Here is a 16,956-nt window from a genome sequence, read left to right as displayed (position 1 = left end):
ATCTAAGAAGAAGGTTTACGCGGAATGAATATGAGAGAGCGGCACGGAGATTGTGATACGTGAGTGGGAAGATGATTCGAGTAGACGCGTTCTTGTTCACAAAGGAGGGTTGAAGTTTCTCGTTAGCTTGTCACGCTATTGGATTGAAGCAGGAGTGGTTCCAGCTCTTGTGGATTTGTTTCGTGATGGAGATGAGAAGGGGAAGCTTTTAGCTGGTAATGCCTTGGGGATCATAGGCGGCTCAGACAGAGTACATTAGGCCTGTTACTGAAGCTGGTTCCATTCCTTTGTATGTGGAGCTTCTCTCAGGAGGAGATCAAAAGATATTTGCAGAGGATGTGTTCTGTAGCCGCTTGTGAGGATCTTGAGAGAAGGAGATAACAACGAAGCCAAGTTTGCTGGCTTCTGATGTGTTTGTGCGATCTTGCTGGTTATAGGCACTTTGTGTCTGTTATTAGAGACTTGAGCTTGTGAGAGATGGGTCTCTTGAGTCTTGAGTTCAGGGAGAGGATCTCTGGAGCTGTGTTACAACGAGAACGACCGAGCTTCTTGTCCGGGATCCATATCTTCCCTAATGAACAGATCCAGGTTTCAACCTGTTTTGATGTATGTTTTTTGAAACAAGACTCTAATGTTTTTGTTTTTGTTTCCTTTATTATGTCTAGGAGACTAGAAAGGTGCCTTTTGTTTCTCTTTCTTTTATCACTTCTTGTATTGTGTATCTTTTGAGTAGACTACTTGTGTGATATGTTTTCTTTATAAGTTGTGCCTTCTACTTCATGTTTTCTTCGACCAAATTGTTTCTTCGATTTGAATGGGGACGTCCTGTCATCGATGTGATCGTAAGAGATCGTCATATTTTATTTGATTCGCACATGTGATCACTAAGTTCCTCTAAAACTGTAATTTTATTCAACTAAATAGGTAATCATCATCGATCATCATTCACCCACTCACTTAGAGTCTACAACGTCTAGTGACACTAAATACTCTTAGGACATAGATAGATTCACTCTGCTACGTGCCTTTCTTTTTATGCAGCAGATCTAAGATTCTTTAAGCAAGTCCAATGATGAAAAGGAGTAGGGAGGGAGAACAAACGTCAAGTTCCCCTCGGGCATCACCAGGATGGTTTCTTGTGGCGCAATCTGCAGGAAACCAATAAGAAAAAATTGGTTTAGTAATTAAACGAATATGAGGCCGGTACTGCAACCAGTCTTACCATCTCTGGGTTGGAGAAGGAGTTCTCATCCATCACACTGGCAGATGTAAGTACTTTCTTCTTTTTTGCAGAAACTTTCGAGTCCAATCCAGTCATCTTTACCTTCAGCTCCACTGTCACGTTTGCAAAGTTAACAGCCTGCAAATATATATATGGATATCAACCCACAACATTCATTTTTCATCTGTAGCTTAACTCAAAATCTGTAAAATAATTACACTTGAAAAACAACGCAAAACCTTAATCTGTATGTAATCAGAGCCATTGCTTTGGAAGGATATGGCAGATGCTTCAACATAAGAAGAGTTTCCCTCCATAGTAGAGCTGAGAAGAGTTGCTCCACTTGACTCTGTGAAGAACTGTTGGAGCCAGTAGCTTGGTGTTCCATACAAATGAGAGGAGTTGAACACTATTGCATCTGGAATCCACCTGATAAATAAATAAAAACAAAGCAAAACGTCTTTGATGATTTCTGACTAAACCATTCAATGTAACTAAAGTGAGAGAGATACACATACCTTCTGTCGTTTGTGTTAAGGAAGAGAGGTGCATAGCTTACCATTCCTACAACATCACTGCAACAAAAAATAAAGGCAGTAAAATGTAAAAAACTTTTGTTATGTAGTTGTCCAAACCGGAGAAGACGAGAAAAATTCTAACCTGTTCTTTTCCAAACCAAGGAGGAAACCTGCTTCACCAAGAGCAGCTAGAAGGTTTCCAGTATTAGCATCTGTTATGTTCACAGCGTATTCACTAACAAAAGCCTATGATATCCAAAAACAAAAGCTTCATCATTAAAAGAATAGGTTTTGTTATGTTAAATATAAAGATTTTTTCTGTATCACCTTTGGACCATCACGCGACGTTTTGTCAAACTTATGGGACATGGAAAACAACTCCTTGGCAAGTTTATAAACCTGGAACAAAAAAAACGAGATGCATACACACAGTTTGATTTGCAATCATAAACGTTTGCTTGTGTATGTTTTTTACGTGAAAATCATAGTAATCAGCGGGGTGATCGAGTGGTTGAGACGATCCATCGCAGTTGGAGATGATTTTGATGTCTGGATATGCTTTCTTGATAGCATTATAGAACTCAAGGTAGTTTCCTGAACAAAAATAAAATTGTGTATCTAATTTAGTATATGAACAACGCTCATTTATCTTCATTAGGTACACAAGGTTAAAAAAAAACCTTTGTAGTATGTGTATTTCTGCCAACAATCTTCATTCCCGACCGCAACATATTTAAGGTCAAAAGGCTTTGGATGTCCCATTGCAGCTCGAACTGATCCCCATGTTGAATTAGCATCACCACGAGCAAACTCAATACCATCTAGCGCTTCCTGAAACCAAACAAAATAGAGAGAGATCACATTTTTAGTTTTGTCACTGCCTCACTAGTGAACCACAATCACTCTCTTAAAATAAAAAAAAAAGAGTTTCATGAGAATACTTGAACAAACGGCATGATACTTGCGGTTTCAACTTGATCATTATGACTGATTCCTGCAACAGTTTCAAAGAGGTTAATACATGTAGTAGTGAAAGTAAGAAGAAGTGTTAAAGATATAGTTAACTGAAGAGTTACCACTGTTAAACACCCATATTGGAGCTGCACCGAGATCTTCAGCCAGCTGCAATAATATTTTGCTTAGAAAAATTAAACTTAGGTGAATGATTCAACACTTAAATATGGTTACAGAAAAGGTAAGAATATTTTTACTTGAAAGAACTCAAAGTGACCAAGACCATCATCGGTCCAGTACTTCCAAACATCACCATAGTGTCCAGCTCTCTCTTCCCAAGCTCCCACGGTTTCTTTCCACTGGAATGCGTTGCTTAACGAATCACCCTCCACATAACAACCACCTAACTCAAGAAAATACTTTATAAGTATTTTAGCTTATTTCACAAAAAAAAAAAAAAAAAATCATAAAAAAGACACAAAAATATTAATAAATCTTTTAGCTTATTTCATCTAATTAATTCATATATTACTAAAGATAACATGAAGTGAAATGGTATTTTTGCACTTTAGAGATTACCAGGGAAACGGATGAAACGAGGTTTGAGATCAACCATCATTTGGAAAAGATCATTCCTAAAACCATGTCCCTGTGACCGAACCAAAATATGAATTAGTAGCTTGATTACTCTAGGCTGTTTCTCAAAGAAGTAAACAAACCTACCTTATAAGTATCCACAGGCATGGCTGAGACTTGATCAAGCCAGATTGAACCATTTTTGGTGGTTGTCAATTGAAGCCTTGCGCCATCATCTGTTCCATTTGCCTCCAAAAGCACTTCCTTCTTTGTCCATTTTGAAACCTCAGAAGCCAAAGCTCTGCAAGAAGTAAAAAAAATGATAAACAAACCAGTCTTGAAAAAATACTTGGAAACTATTGAAACAAGACTTTGAAAGTTTCGCTCTTACATAATCTGCTCTGATGCAAGAGTTAGTGATCCATTCGAGCTTGTCAAAGACACAGACACATCGATGTCCCCAGTGGAACGCACATAAAGGGTCACTTTGTATTTCTTTCCTTCTTCAATGTTCTACAAAAAAAAAATGGAAGTGAATAGAAATTTTATATTTATCATCAGAGAAAATAGCAAAGTATGAAACGTACCATGCCCCAGTAACCCGGGTTATAAACCCCGACACCTTCTGATGGACAACCACTGCTGTTACAAAGCACTTCCATTCTAAGTGCAATTTTGTTGCGCTCAAAACATGAAGAGCGGTCTGTAACTACAGATATGGTTGATTCATCTCCAATAATGGACCAAGGCCAGATACTGGAAGGAATGATTTGTCCACCAGCTTCAAATCCTAGAGCAAAAGATTTAACAATGAGTTTAGTTTTGTTATTTTCACCATTCTTTTTTCATGAAAAATGTTACAGGAAATAAAGTTAAAATTCAGACAAAAACCTCTGTTGCTAACAAGTTCAGCCCACAGTCCACCTGCTCCAGCATGATTGATTTCCTGTCAATAATTACTTGAGATTTAGTTTTATAGAGAGTTACATTGATACTTAAAGCATCAAACTATGTAAAAAAAATACAAGAAAATCAGAGTAAGTCCAAGATTCGTTTGAATATAATTTTTGGTGACAGCATAAAAAAGCCAGAAAAGTCATGAAACTGTGTTAAACCTCAAAGAAGATCCCAAAAAGGGTTTCAGGAATGGGTCGTCCTGTGGCGTTAGAAGCATCTACTTGCAGTGTCACATAATGTTTTTCGTTGTCTTCTCGAGCATCAACAAGACGAACACTCTCGTAAGCAGCATAAGAGCCAAGGAGAAATAATATCATGCAAATACTTGTCAGAAACTTCAGAGAACACTCCATGTCCATCATCGCCAAATCTGATCAAAGGAAAGACATTACAGGGTTTATTTATATATAAATAAAAAATATTTCTTTGAATTTACGAGAACGACTTAGTAACTACATACACACTACTTTGGAAAGAAAACAAAATGCACATGGTATCTATCCTATGCTTTTTCACTCCGTTTACGGGAAATAACCATTCAGTACAAATTAAACAAAATTATTAAATACTTAAAAGGAATTCAATTATTAATCTAAAAAAGGAGAAAAGAACATAAAATGACGAGGATTTCAATTTCACTACTTAGCACTTTACCTAACTAATTACACATTTGCATGAAAATACTGAAATTAGAGGAGACGTGAACGCAGAAGTCTTTTGCCGATTTCGACTATAAAGTAAACCAAGAAGTTCAGAGCATTGAAGAGAAATCTAAACTTTTGTCCTCCATTGCAAGTTTTTTAAGTAATGGTTCTTAAAAAAAAATTACACAACTCAAACAATTACCGTCTGTACAATATACTTTCATTCATGGTGCTAAGAGCATGAATAACCCTAGAAACCCATTAGGTTTCTTAATGACTATTTAAGTATTAAATTTTAGTTAAAAACTTTAGTTAAGAATCACCTAATTTTCTTGCTTCAATGGAAGTTTCTTAATGAAGAGTTCTTAAAAAAAAAAAAAATGAAAAAGATGAATTGTAATCAAGTTTCAGGCAATGTACACACAAGAAGAGACAGAGAAAGATCATAGATGAGAGTTTTGTGACATTATACTGTGTCGAAATTGTAAAAGAAAGGAACTCAATCCTTTAGAATCTGTGAACCAATGAACTGAAATTAACTTTATAGTGTATGGTAACCCTGCTGCAACAAACTTGATAAGACTACAACAACAACATGAAAGTTATGTAGCTGCCGATAAAGCAAAGGGGGGTTTTAAACTTACTTCCTGGAAAGCCTTGGACTGACTGTTACAAGAAGCAAAGGCCATGTTGGCAACAGGGGGCGCAGCAGAAGCAGAGCCCATGCTGTTGGCAACATGGGGCGCAGAAGCAGGGGCAGCAGCCTCAGAAACAACGGTTTCATGCTTAATGGTTCTTGGTCCCATCACAGCATCCACAACCCTGTGTCCAATTGCGTTTCCAGCACCCCAAGTCATACCTATAGTTCCAAAATAAACAAACATATCATCACCAAACCATACCACAAAACTATCAAGGAAAAATAAAAATCAGCACACATACCATCAGCTATGGTAGAGCCAATACCACTGCGTTGAGGATGAGCTGTCTCTGCATGATTCAGTGAAACACAAAACAAAGAAAAAAACCCTAATAATTACATATCAATGAAAAATTAACACGATGGATTATTAAAGGAATCAGAAAATGAAATTCACCAGTTTGAAGAGGCGGGGTACGTGCTGGTGCAGGGCGAATCAGCCGAGCTTAACGCTCGATTTCACCAAACCTACCATCTTTGGATCCATGAGCACATATGCTTACCGGAAAGCTAGAAAAAGAGGCGGCGAGATGGCAACAACACGTGGAGGCCAAAGGAGCCGTTGATGACTGAGGGAAGGGAAGCAAGCAACTGGTGAGAGACATAGTAGCTCGTCGGTTTGGATCCTTTCAGCAGACGAAGATCACGAGAAGCGGTGAGAAAGAAAAAAAAAAAAGACCACTCTAAGGATTGATCATTAATTAAGGATCGGTAACAAAGTTTTTTATTTATTTATGATTTAATTATATCAGTCATTTGGTTTAAGGATTGCCGGTAATCATGGTCTAAAGCTTTAAGACTAGCTTACCGGGTGGAAGTTCAGAGCATTGATAGAATAGATCTCATTCCCATCTCTGTGACATTTGAATGCGAAGTTCTTGTTCTGCTGAGAATCATCCAGATGATGAACACCAACTCGCACTTCAATTGAACCAAGAGAATCGGATCTGGTTAATGGTTATATATTGAACAGTTTCTGTGATCTAGATAAGATGCGACTGATGAAACAACTTCCAACATTACTATACTTATTAGAATAACCAACTTAAACTTCTCAAGGACAAAACATTTTGTATATGCAATGTTAGCATCAGCAAATAATCCCGTGCCATTGAATTAACCAAAACACAATCGAAAAAGATATATAAGAAGACATACCAAAAAATCCTTGCTGATCAGGGAAGGCAGTAACACACCTCGTCTGGTACTTCAGTGGTGACACGATTCTTTTGAACTCATTTTGCAGTTTACCAAATTAATAAAAAGTTCAATGAACATGAGAATTATATTAGTAAATCATGAATCACGGGACCTGTTCAGTTGTTCTTCGTATGATAGACTTACAGGCTTATTCAATTGATCCCCATATGGTCATAAACTGATCATGTATCAATCTCACGAAGTTCGTAGCAGCAGAACCAAACCCAGAAACGAAACCTCGCCTCTCCTCTCCGATTTTTTTGTTCCTCTCTTGCCTTGTCCCTAAGGGGCGGGCCCTTATCCAAGACTCGCATCTTGGGCTTCTCTCTTCTCTTTATTGTTTTAAAATGTTTTCTTGGGTTAAGGGGTGAGTTAAGGGTCAGCGATAATGGATCATATACAGAGGGTGGGTCCATTCACTTTATATTCCCATTTAGATGTAAATGATATTATACAAAGAAAATGATGATTCATACACAGATAGTTAGAAATAATGAATCACTTGCACACAAAAACTAAAGAAACTCTTTTTACCCACAAGTGAAAGGGTCCCACGCCTATTTGTACATTTTTCTTAAAAATGATGTTAATATGAATTAATGTAATAAAATAAATAAATATGAACAACAATAAAATACTTTTTCATTTCTCTAAATACTTTTAAATTTTTTGCATCTGTTTCTCAAATTAATATATATGATTTTAATTCACACTTATAATCAATTAAAAATTGTTAATACATTATACTATTTATATTTCATTAACTAATATAAGACTTCAATTAGTGTATAGAAAATACTAAATAATATTGTTAAATAATAATAATTTTAACTTAATATAAATTATAATAATATTTATGTGTTTTATTTAATTACTCACAATTCAAAAGTGTTTTAAATATTTTAAAATTGAAATGTTACTTAATCATAAAGCATAAAACTATCATACTATTCACCAATAATTATATTGATTTTCAAATTATTCAAAAGTTGGTATATATTTTTAATTTAAAACTCAAAATAGTTACAGTTACATATATATGTTTAAATTAATTTTCTATTATATTTTGAATAAACTTATTAAAATTATGATTAAAATAACTAATTTTAATTATGTAAAATAAATAGTACTATAATTTTTTATATAAAATACTGATTGTAATACTGATTAACTAATCTACAATCTGATTAATACTGATTAAAGTCAATTTCTTTTTTTTTTAAATACTGATTGTTCATTAATAAAGGCCCAGCACGGCAGAATCCTAAACTCAAAGTTTTCACATGGGTCTCATTAGCTAATCTATAGAGTCTGTTTTGACAAAATGTAAATTATCATATTTCAAAATAACTATAGTAATGAAATATCAAAACCCAAACCGTATTACAAAAAAAGGCCCAACAGACATTGGTTCTTCACTTCTTCTTAGTTTTGTACTATTTTCTTATAGAAAGTTGTGCCAACGTAATATTTGTCAACGGCTACAAGCCTACAACCTGGGAGACGCAAAAAGGAAATATGACCGTTCTAATTGATCCGTTGGCTCCTCTACAGAAGCGCTCTCGTTCCTATAAATTTGGTGTATTACAACAGACCATTCTTATAAAAGACAATTCTTACAATAACAAGCAGATTCTGGTGATGGAGAAAACCATCCTTGGAAACCTCGAATGGCAATACGTGTTCCTTGTCCGCTTCATTACAGCTTCCATGTCTGACCCAAAGGTGAGTTGAGTTTTGCTTATAAGTATCCGTTATTCTTACAATATTGATTGTAAAGAGACTTGACTTTGGTTTTGTTGTTGTTGTAAGAACGCAAAAGACTTCTATCCGCCAAATGTTTTTTTTCGTGTCACTTAACTGAAGAGACTTATTTTGTTTTTTTTATAACAACTAATCAACAGTGGTGATAACAACTTATTTTTATCGGCACCGTTTCAAGTCAAGATTCCGTTGGCCGCATCATCACCGACACAGCTGCGGTATAAAATTCCTTATTAGTTTCTCTGTAAGTATGTTGAAATCTCTATGGTCATCTTGTTTAAAAGACTGGCATTATGTCTCTGCTACGGATTTTTAAACTAATTTTTTGTCACTTTCTTTTGTTTGGGAATTTTTGAAGTTGCTTGATTGATAATAGAAATTTATGTGTATTCATAATGTGTAAGCAAACAGAAAGTGACGTCCTGTCATTAATTTGACCGTTAGAGATCGTATTGTTTCATTTGACTCTCACACAGTAATGATCACTAAGTTCCTGCTAATCAATCTAGTAATTAAAAAAAATTCCTCTCAATTTTTTTATGTTTTTTAAACTCTTATGTTATATATACTCAGGTTTTTTTGTTAGGAGTTTTTAAATATTGTTCGATTGATAATAGAAACTTATGTGCATATTCATAATGTGTAAAACAAATAGAATGGACGTCCTGTCATTGATCTGATCGTTAGAGATCGTCATATTTTATTTGATTCGCACAAATGTGATCACTAAGACCATGATTAAGCTTGGTTCTTAGGGTGGAGTTCTGAATTATTGTTTCTTAGTTTTTAACTAGGAAACGTTAAGAAGTGTATCTTAAATAAGAGATATAAGCTTGGTTCTTAGGGTGGAGTTCTGAATTATTGTTTCTTAGTTTTTAACTAGGAAACGTTAAGAAGTGTATCTTAAATAAGAGATATAAAAGGCGATTCTTAGCCGAAAAACGTAAAAAAAACACAAAAAAAGTTAAATTATGAGTTAAAAATCCAAAATTAAAAATCCGGATTAATCATGCTCTAAGTTTCTCTAATCAATCTAGCAATTAAAAAAAATTCCTCTCAAATTTTTATGTTTTCCTAAAATTTTCCTGGTTTTCTAAAATCTTCTGTTATATTTTTTTTTAAAGAGTTTTTGGGTTATCTGATTGATAATGGAAATTTCTAATGTGTGGAATCAAATAAGTAGAATGTAACGTCATATTATTGATGTGATTTCCCTCTCAAATTTCCAAGTTTTTCGTTGTAAAAAATAAAATTCCATGTTTGTCTGACGATTTGTTTGAACGACTACGAGGGTCATGGACTCATGATACTCCAACCTGCGAGATGCTGTTAAGTTGGATGAGGCGGTTTAAGTTGTGCGGCAAATGGTGGAGCTGGTTGTATTCATGATCTGGAAAGTGATGATTAATTCAAGGGTCTCTTAATTCAATGTTTTTTGTTAGAAGAAATATTAGTGATGTGGTGAAGCCAAGAAGATTGATTTACGGCCACATAGGATTCAATATGAGCTGGATTTAATAATGTTCACATAAAAAGAGCCATCAAAACATAATAAAATAAATTGTTCATGTTCCTTTATATTTTATTGTTTCATCCTAAATTTATTTATTTGTTTCTACTTCAAAAAAATTCCGAAAATCTTGGAAACTATTAGAGGACTAAAAAAGTTGTTAGAGAGAGAGACCAAACAAAACTGCAGATGATTGATTTGCAATGGATTTTGATTATTGAGGAAAGAACAAGAAGAAAGAAAGATTAAAAAAAGACAGAAAAACTCAAAAACCATATTTCATCTCTTTTATTTGGTTAATGCCAAATAAAACAAACTCATAATTTATGAAAACTTAATTAAGTTAAAATATTAGAATCTTGGAGAAACTATTGTTTTTTCTTGAAGATAGGTTTCATGTGTGGGTTTTTGAGACAATGCAGAGGGAGAGAATGAGCAAGAAGAAGAGTAGTCAGGTTCATTGTATTTCCTCTCATGATCATATTCTCATGATGACTTCAACTTCAAAACACATTCCTGAGATCAGATTGTACAAAGCCTGGAAGGGTAACAACGTAATAATATATTATTTACCTGAAGCCAATAATATTACATGTTTCCTCCTATTCAAATATGATTATATGATTAATGCTTTTGTTGCACCAGAGATTTTTCTGTGGTGGGAGACTAATCTTTGGTCCTGATGTTAACTCTCTCTTCCTAACCTCTTTCTTGATTGGAGCCCCTGCCCTTACATTCTGCATAAGGATGCTCGTGTGGATTCAAAAAGACGATCCTATCTTCAACTACACCGTTCTGACTTCAGCATTTATCCTCACCCTCTTGGTTTGTATCCTCTCTTTAAGTTTTTTCAATAGTCTTGCTTTTTTTTTTTTTTTTAGTAAGAAGTTCCGGCCGAAACTCATAATCTTGCTTTTTAAGCTGATATCTTTGCACCGTGTCTGCAGGTGTTTACGTTTCTATTCTTGACATCAGCTAGAGATCCAGGAATCATCCCAAGAAATAAAACATCATTAAATCTTGAAGATGGCTCAAATAGTTCCTTGACACAGTCTATGGAATGGGTCAACAACAAAACTCCTCATCTCAAGATTCCTAGAACAAAAGACGTTTTCGTTAACGGCTACACTATCAAAGTCAAGTTCTGTGAGACTTGTTTGCTCTACCGTCCACCACGTGCATCACACTGCTCCATATGTAACAACTGTGTCCAACGCTTTGATCACCATTGTCCATGGGTTGGACAATGCATTGCCCATGTAAGTAACATGAAACTTTCAATATTTTGGTTCGAGTGTGTCAGAGGTCCCTGGTTAAAGTGACTACTAGGACGAAACTTGTGATATAACAAACTAAGTCGCACATCGGAGAATTAGACAAATAGAGTCTAATATATAAAGAGGTGTCCAACTCTAATAATACGAAACCTTTTGGGAAGGAAACCAAAAGTAAATCTATGCGGGCCAGCCTCTAATGCCCAAAATGGACAATATTGTATTAATCAGATAATATAGAGTTGGACATGGACTTAATAACTTCCAACAATTGGTATCAGAGCGGTTGACGAGAAATCTGCGAGAAGACCAAAATACCCTTCGAGTAGGAACGGGACCCATCGAGTGGAAGTCAGTTGTGGAACACGAGATAAATGTGATTCTTAGTTTGAAGGAGAGAATGTGATATAACAAACTAAGTCCCACATTAGAGAATTAAGAGAGTCTAATATATAAAGAGTTGTTCAACTCTAATAGTACAAGGCCTTTTGGGAAGGAAATCAAAAGTAAATTCATGCGGACTAGCCTCTAAAGCCCAAAATGGACAATATCGTACTAATCGGATAATATAGAGTTGGACATGGGCTTAATAAATCCCAAAAAAACTAATATGTCTTGATGTTGTTTTGGGTGGGATTACGGGCTTCCGCCTGAACCTCCTAGTATTTTTTTAAAAAAGCTCTTTCAACAATTAGAGTAATACTCCATAGACTTGACACTTCTTGATCATATATATATATATATATATATATATCCTCTCTTTTGCAGAGAAACTACCCGTTCTTCATCTGCTTCATCTCAACGTCAACGTTGTTATGCATATACATCTTTGCGTTCTCATGGATCAATCTAATCCGACAGCCTGGGAGATTGTGGAGTACAATGTCTCATGACATAATCTCTGTCATTCTCATCATCTATTCATTCGTTTCTATCTGGTTCGTTGGTGGCCTTACCATTTTCCACGTCTATCTTATGTCTACAAATCAGGTAAAACACTTAGCTATACCATTAGGAACATACTTGAAAATCTTGTTATCTAACATCTTTCTTTGTGTTGTGTCTGTTTTTTTGGCAGACAACTTATGAGAATTTTCGGTCCCGTTATGATAAGAAAGAAAACCCTTACAAGAGAGGGTTGCTGAAGAACGTTAAAGAAGTGTTGTTCGCCAAGATCCCACCTTCTCAACTAGATCTCAGAGCAATGGTCCCAGAAGAAGATGACGGATCTGAGTATGAGTCAGAGTATAGCTCTTCCATCAGATATGATAATGAAAAGGGAGGCAAACTCCCTAAAAGGGTGAGCCCGGAGAAGCTTAACTTAGATAATATTGACATTAGCAATGAATACGAGACAGCTAAAGATGATGCTTCTTCTGAGCTTGATCCTTCTTTCTTCTCATCTCAACTAGACTTGCCTAAGTAACAGCAATGAAATGACCCTCTTTAATGTTGTATCATATTTTATCTATATTGTCAGGAATATTCTGATGGAATAGCAAGTACTAAGGATTAGCTAGGTTTGATTAGAGACCTAAAGTAAAATTGTACAAATGTGGCCCTTGAAGTTTTATACTATTTTTACTTATATAACTCAATATTTTTGTTAGGGTTACGACATAAATTTTGAGAAAAAAACAAAAAATATGACAATATTGTTTTAATGCATAGTTGGATCATGCACTAACAAATGATAAATTTCAAATAGGTTTGGAACCTTTGTTGTCTCCGTTTCTCTAGAGAATAACGATTTTATAGTGGTTATTCCACTAATTTAGAGAGTATTGTGAAGTTTTACTAAATTAATTAATAAAAAAACTAAAATGATATCCTACCATGTACCATGAAATAGAGTTTAACATACATTAATACAAATGTAGAATGTGTTTAAAAATTTTAAAATAACACTAAAGATCATAGGCTTCAGTGTATTGAGTATTTACCAAAAAAACTCAATATTTTCATAGGGATTAACATATAGATTTTGAGAAAAAAATCAAAATCATGACAATACTGTTTTAATTCATAGTTGCATCCTGCACTAACATATGATGAATGTCAAAAAGGTTTGAAACCTTTGTTATCTCAGTTTCTATGGAGAATAACGATTTTATAGTGGTTAGTCCACCAATTTAGGGAGTATCATAAAGATTTACGAAATTAATTGATAAAAAATTAAAACAATGTCATATACCATAAAGAGAGTTTAATATACATTAATACAAATGTATAATGTGTTTAGAAATTTTAAAACAACACTAAACATCATAGACTTCAGTATATAGAGCATTTACCGAAAAACTCAATATTATTGAAGGGGTTAACACATAGACTTGAGAAAAAATTTTAAAATATGACAATATTATTTTAATGCATAGTTGCATCATGCACTAACATATGATGAAGATCAAAGAGTTTTGAAACCTTTGTTATCTCCGTTTCTCTAGAGAATAGCAATTTTATAGTGGTTACTCCACTAATTTAGGGTATATTATGAAGTTTTAATAAATTAATTGATAAAAAGTAAAACGATGTGCATGTACCATGAAAGAGAGTTTAATATACATTAATACAAATGTAGAATGTGTTTAGAAATTTTAAAACAACATTAAAGATCATAGGCTTCAGTATATAGAGCATTTACCGAAAAACTCAATATTTTCGTAGGGGTTAGTTAACACATAGATTTTGAGAAAAATTCAGAAAATATGACAATACTATTATAATGTATAATTGCATCCTGCACTAACATATGATGAAGTTCAAAGAGGTTTGGAACCTTTGTTGTCTCCGTTTATCTAGAGAATAACGATTTTATAATGATTAGTCCACCAATTTATGGAGTATTGTGAGTTTTACTAAATTAATTCATAAAAAATTAAAACGATGCCCATGTACCATGAAATATAGTTTAATATACATTAATACAAATGTAGAATGTGTTTAGAAATTTTAAAACAACACTAAAGATCATATGGTTCAATCTATAGAGCATTTACAGAAAAACTTAATATTTTACAAAAATATAATTAATGCAAGTTTATGTTTATATGCTTAGGTAAATAAATCATGCACTTTTATATTATTTTGACTATAATCTCAGAAAATTAATTGAAAGATTTTCTTTAGAAAAATATAATTAACACAAGTTTATGTTTTTATGTAGATTGATATGCTTAGGTAAATGAATCATGCACTTTTATATTATTTTGACTATAATCTCAGAATATTAATTGAAAGATTTTCTTACAAAACTATAAATAATGCAAGTTTATGTTTATATGCTTAGGTAAATCAATCATACACTTTTATATTATTTTGACTATAATCTCAGAAAATTAATTGAAAGATTTTCCTTACAAAATATAATTAATGCAAGTTTATGTTTATATGCTTAGGTAAATGAATCATGCACTTTTATATTATTTTGACTATAATCTCAGAAAATTAATTGAAAGATTTTCTTTAGAAAAATATAATTAACACAAGTTTATGTTTTTATGTAGATTGATATGCTTAGGTAAATGAATCATGCACTTTTATATTATTTTGACTATAATGTCAGAAAATTAATTGAAAAATTTTCTTACAAAAATATAAATAATGCAAGTTTATGTTTATATGTTTAGGTAAATGAATCATGCACTTTTATATTATTTTGACTATAATCTCATAAAATTAATTGAAAGATTTTCTTACGAAAATATAATTAATGCAAATTTATGTTTATATGCTTAGGTAAATGAACCATGCACTTTTATATTATTTTGACTATAATCTCAGAAAATTAAAAGATTTTCTTTACAAAAATATAATTAATGCAAGTTTATGTTTATATGTGTATATATATATATATATATGTCAATATAAAATATAATAGAACTCTCAAACAATTTATAAAACATCCTACAAAATGAGTCTCTCCAAAAAATATATATTAATCGCATTTGTTTTCACTCTTTTCTTCGCGATGTCAATTGTTCGCTGCACCGATATTGTTTCAGGTACTACATTAAAATTTAATTTTAGTTATGCTAAAGTCTTCATTCCTGCATAATTTTAATATTTTATTATTTTTTACTATTCGAATAGATTTCGGAGTAAAGTATAATGTGTGCTATGGTCCATGTGACGACAAAGGAGTGTGTAGGCCGTTTTGTTCTTCCAAAAAAGGTCTGATAAGGGGAGACTGTGCTGGCAAACGAAAAGGTTATCTTGGCCTTTGTTGTTGTGATGAACACTAAATAAAATATTAAATAATATCATTAGATATTATATCTTGTATGAAATGAAATAATATTACCAATAATACATAAAATGCTTTTACAAAAAAATATATAAAATGTTATCAAATTGAAGTTACTTTGATTAACCTCGAGAAAACATTAGTCAAAGTTGCATGTCTTTTATAAAAAAAACCTTGATAAAAGTATAGTAAATATTAATAATGTAAACATCCCACATACAGAGAACTGTCAAATATGGAAGGGAAAACACGCGAAGAACAATTAACGTTATACCAAATGATAATCCGCGTGCATGCGCGGAATGAGTTTTTATAATAATGTTTGTTTATTAAATAGTTTTAACATTTTGCAACACTACAATCTTTATCGATTATAAAATGACGATTAAAAATGTTGGTTTCTTAAATATATCATTGTTGTTGAAGAGTTACCGTATTACATCTCATTTTAATTATTTTTGATACTTCTTATGCACACAAAAAATTAAGTTTTGCGGCTGACACAAATCACCAAAACCAAACAACATTGATTGTATAATGACGAAAGAAAATTAGGTTTTCTACTCTCGATTTGTTTACTATTGATTCACCATAAGTTAGTTCATTTTTTACCTCTATAAAATTATGTTTTCATTCTCGTCTTTGTTTTATTGATATGAGTTAAGTTTCTTTTTTTTAATTTCTTCTATGAATTTAGTGAATTAAATAAATGTCAATATAAAAAAAAATGGACATCTGTAAAAATTAGTTTCACTCAAGATACATATTTAAGAATCAAAATTTTGAAAAAAATCACCGGTAAACTATACTAACAGATTATTGTTCAAATCTAATATATATCAAGATGTTATAGAATATATAAGTGCATACTCGAAATATAAATGTCTGTCTAGTAGATACTCACCAGCTCAGTCTAAAAATCATCTAATTCTAGAAAAACAAAGAAAATTACTTATTTCACCATTTCGAGTAATATTTAAATTCAAACGGGTAATATCCGAATCCGAATGGATATCCGAAGATAACAAAACATAAGTATACTTAACTCTATATTTCTAGTTTACTTCTCTCATTTTATTCAAAATATTTATATTAATGATGCTTATTTTTCAAAATTAGATAATATACATATAATTATGGACAAAATTATTTGCTACTCACTTAAAATATATATCAAACTCTTGTTTCTTGCATTAACAAAAGTTGCATCTAAATTTTCAAAACAACAACTAAATTAGTGTTTTTCTATTTTTAGAGTTTTATCTCCAAACCTATTAATAGTTTAAATTTTTTTAAAATTAGAAAACCAGTTAAAATATATTTTAAATACAAAAAACTTAAACAATGAATCATTTATTTATTTTTCTTCAAAATTTAAAATTCGAACCCGG

At 32.7% G+C, this 16,956-nt stretch overlaps 2 protein-coding genes and 1 long non-coding RNA gene across 4 annotated transcripts; 2 read left to right on the top strand and 1 right to left on the bottom strand.

Annotated features, from left to right (window-relative positions):
* Positions 1 to 889: 889 nt before the first annotated feature.
* LOC106440653 (alpha-L-arabinofuranosidase 2-like) lies at positions 890 to 7,085 on the bottom strand. Of its 2 annotated transcripts, none has more exons than XM_048767273.1 (22): positions 6,730 to 7,085; positions 6,380 to 6,518; positions 5,969 to 6,197; positions 5,814 to 5,861; positions 5,516 to 5,730; positions 4,386 to 4,597; positions 4,162 to 4,216; positions 3,858 to 4,060; positions 3,662 to 3,783; positions 3,418 to 3,571; positions 3,274 to 3,343; positions 2,952 to 3,097; positions 2,817 to 2,862; positions 2,682 to 2,734; positions 2,421 to 2,571; positions 2,216 to 2,334; positions 2,068 to 2,139; positions 1,883 to 1,986; positions 1,741 to 1,797; positions 1,462 to 1,651; positions 1,223 to 1,360; positions 890 to 1,148 (listed from the first exon to the last, which is right to left on the bottom strand). In XM_048767273.1, exons 6-22 carry the CDS (start codon positions 4,587 to 4,589, stop codon positions 1,047 to 1,049), a joined length of 1,986 nt encoding a protein of 661 aa, XP_048623230.1. In that variant the 5' UTR covers positions 4,590 to 4,597; positions 5,516 to 5,730; positions 5,814 to 5,861; positions 5,969 to 6,197; positions 6,380 to 6,518; positions 6,730 to 7,085; the 3' UTR covers positions 890 to 1,046. The 2 variants fall into 2 exon arrangements, with proteins under 2 accessions (XP_048623230.1, XP_048623229.1); XM_048767272.1 differs by having other exon boundaries at positions 6,380 to 6,492.
* Positions 7,086 to 9,926: 2,841 nt separating this feature from the next.
* On the top strand, positions 9,927 to 13,081 carry LOC125592334 (probable protein S-acyltransferase 3). The gene is made up of 5 exons (XM_048767271.1): positions 9,927 to 10,599; positions 10,691 to 10,870; positions 10,993 to 11,304; positions 12,088 to 12,309; positions 12,398 to 13,081. Exons 1-5 carry the CDS (start codon positions 10,462 to 10,464, stop codon positions 12,743 to 12,745), a joined length of 1,200 nt encoding a protein of 399 aa, XP_048623228.1. The 5' UTR covers positions 9,927 to 10,461; the 3' UTR covers positions 12,746 to 13,081.
* A 1,604-nt stretch (positions 13,082 to 14,685) lies between these two features.
* On the top strand, positions 14,686 to 15,709 carry LOC106440655. Its single transcript, XR_001287739.3, has 2 exons — positions 14,686 to 15,323; positions 15,412 to 15,709. It is a non-coding gene; the product is annotated as an uncharacterized LOC106440655 (long non-coding RNA).
* The last annotated feature ends 1,247 nt before the right edge of the window (positions 15,710 to 16,956 follow it).

This window comes from Brassica napus, chromosome C9, assembly GCF_020379485.1.
Source record: "Brassica napus cultivar Da-Ae chromosome C9, Da-Ae, whole genome shotgun sequence".
NCBI classification, from domain to species: Eukaryota; Viridiplantae; Streptophyta; class Magnoliopsida; order Brassicales; family Brassicaceae; genus Brassica; species Brassica napus.
Note: the sequence above shows the minus strand (reverse complement) of the source record. Positions and strands in the feature narration are given on the sequence as shown.

Bases quoted from the DNA above. Each gene is read 5' to 3' on its own strand.
- LOC106440653 (XM_048767273.1), bottom strand. From the start codon at position 4,589: ATGATGGACATGGAGTGTTCTCTGAAGTTTCTGACAAGTATTTGCATG. The intron at 2,863-2,951 runs GTAAAAATATTC...ATATTATTGCAG, and splicing joins GTCACTTTGAGTTCTTTCAA to CTGGCTGAAGATCTCGGTGC. The intron at 2,335-2,420 runs GTTTTTTTTTAA...ATTTTTGTTCAG, and splicing joins GAAATACACATACTACAAAG to GAAACTACCTTGAGTTCTAT.
- LOC125592334 (XM_048767271.1), top strand. From the start codon at position 10,462: ATGCAGAGGGAGAGAATGAGCAAGAAGAAGAGTAGTCAGGTTCATTGT. The intron at 10,871-10,992 runs GTTTGTATCCTC...CCGTGTCTGCAG, and splicing joins CATTTATCCTCACCCTCTTG to GTGTTTACGTTTCTATTCTT. The intron at 12,310-12,397 runs GTAAAACACTTA...TTTTTTTGGCAG, and splicing joins ATCTTATGTCTACAAATCAG to ACAACTTATGAGAATTTTCG.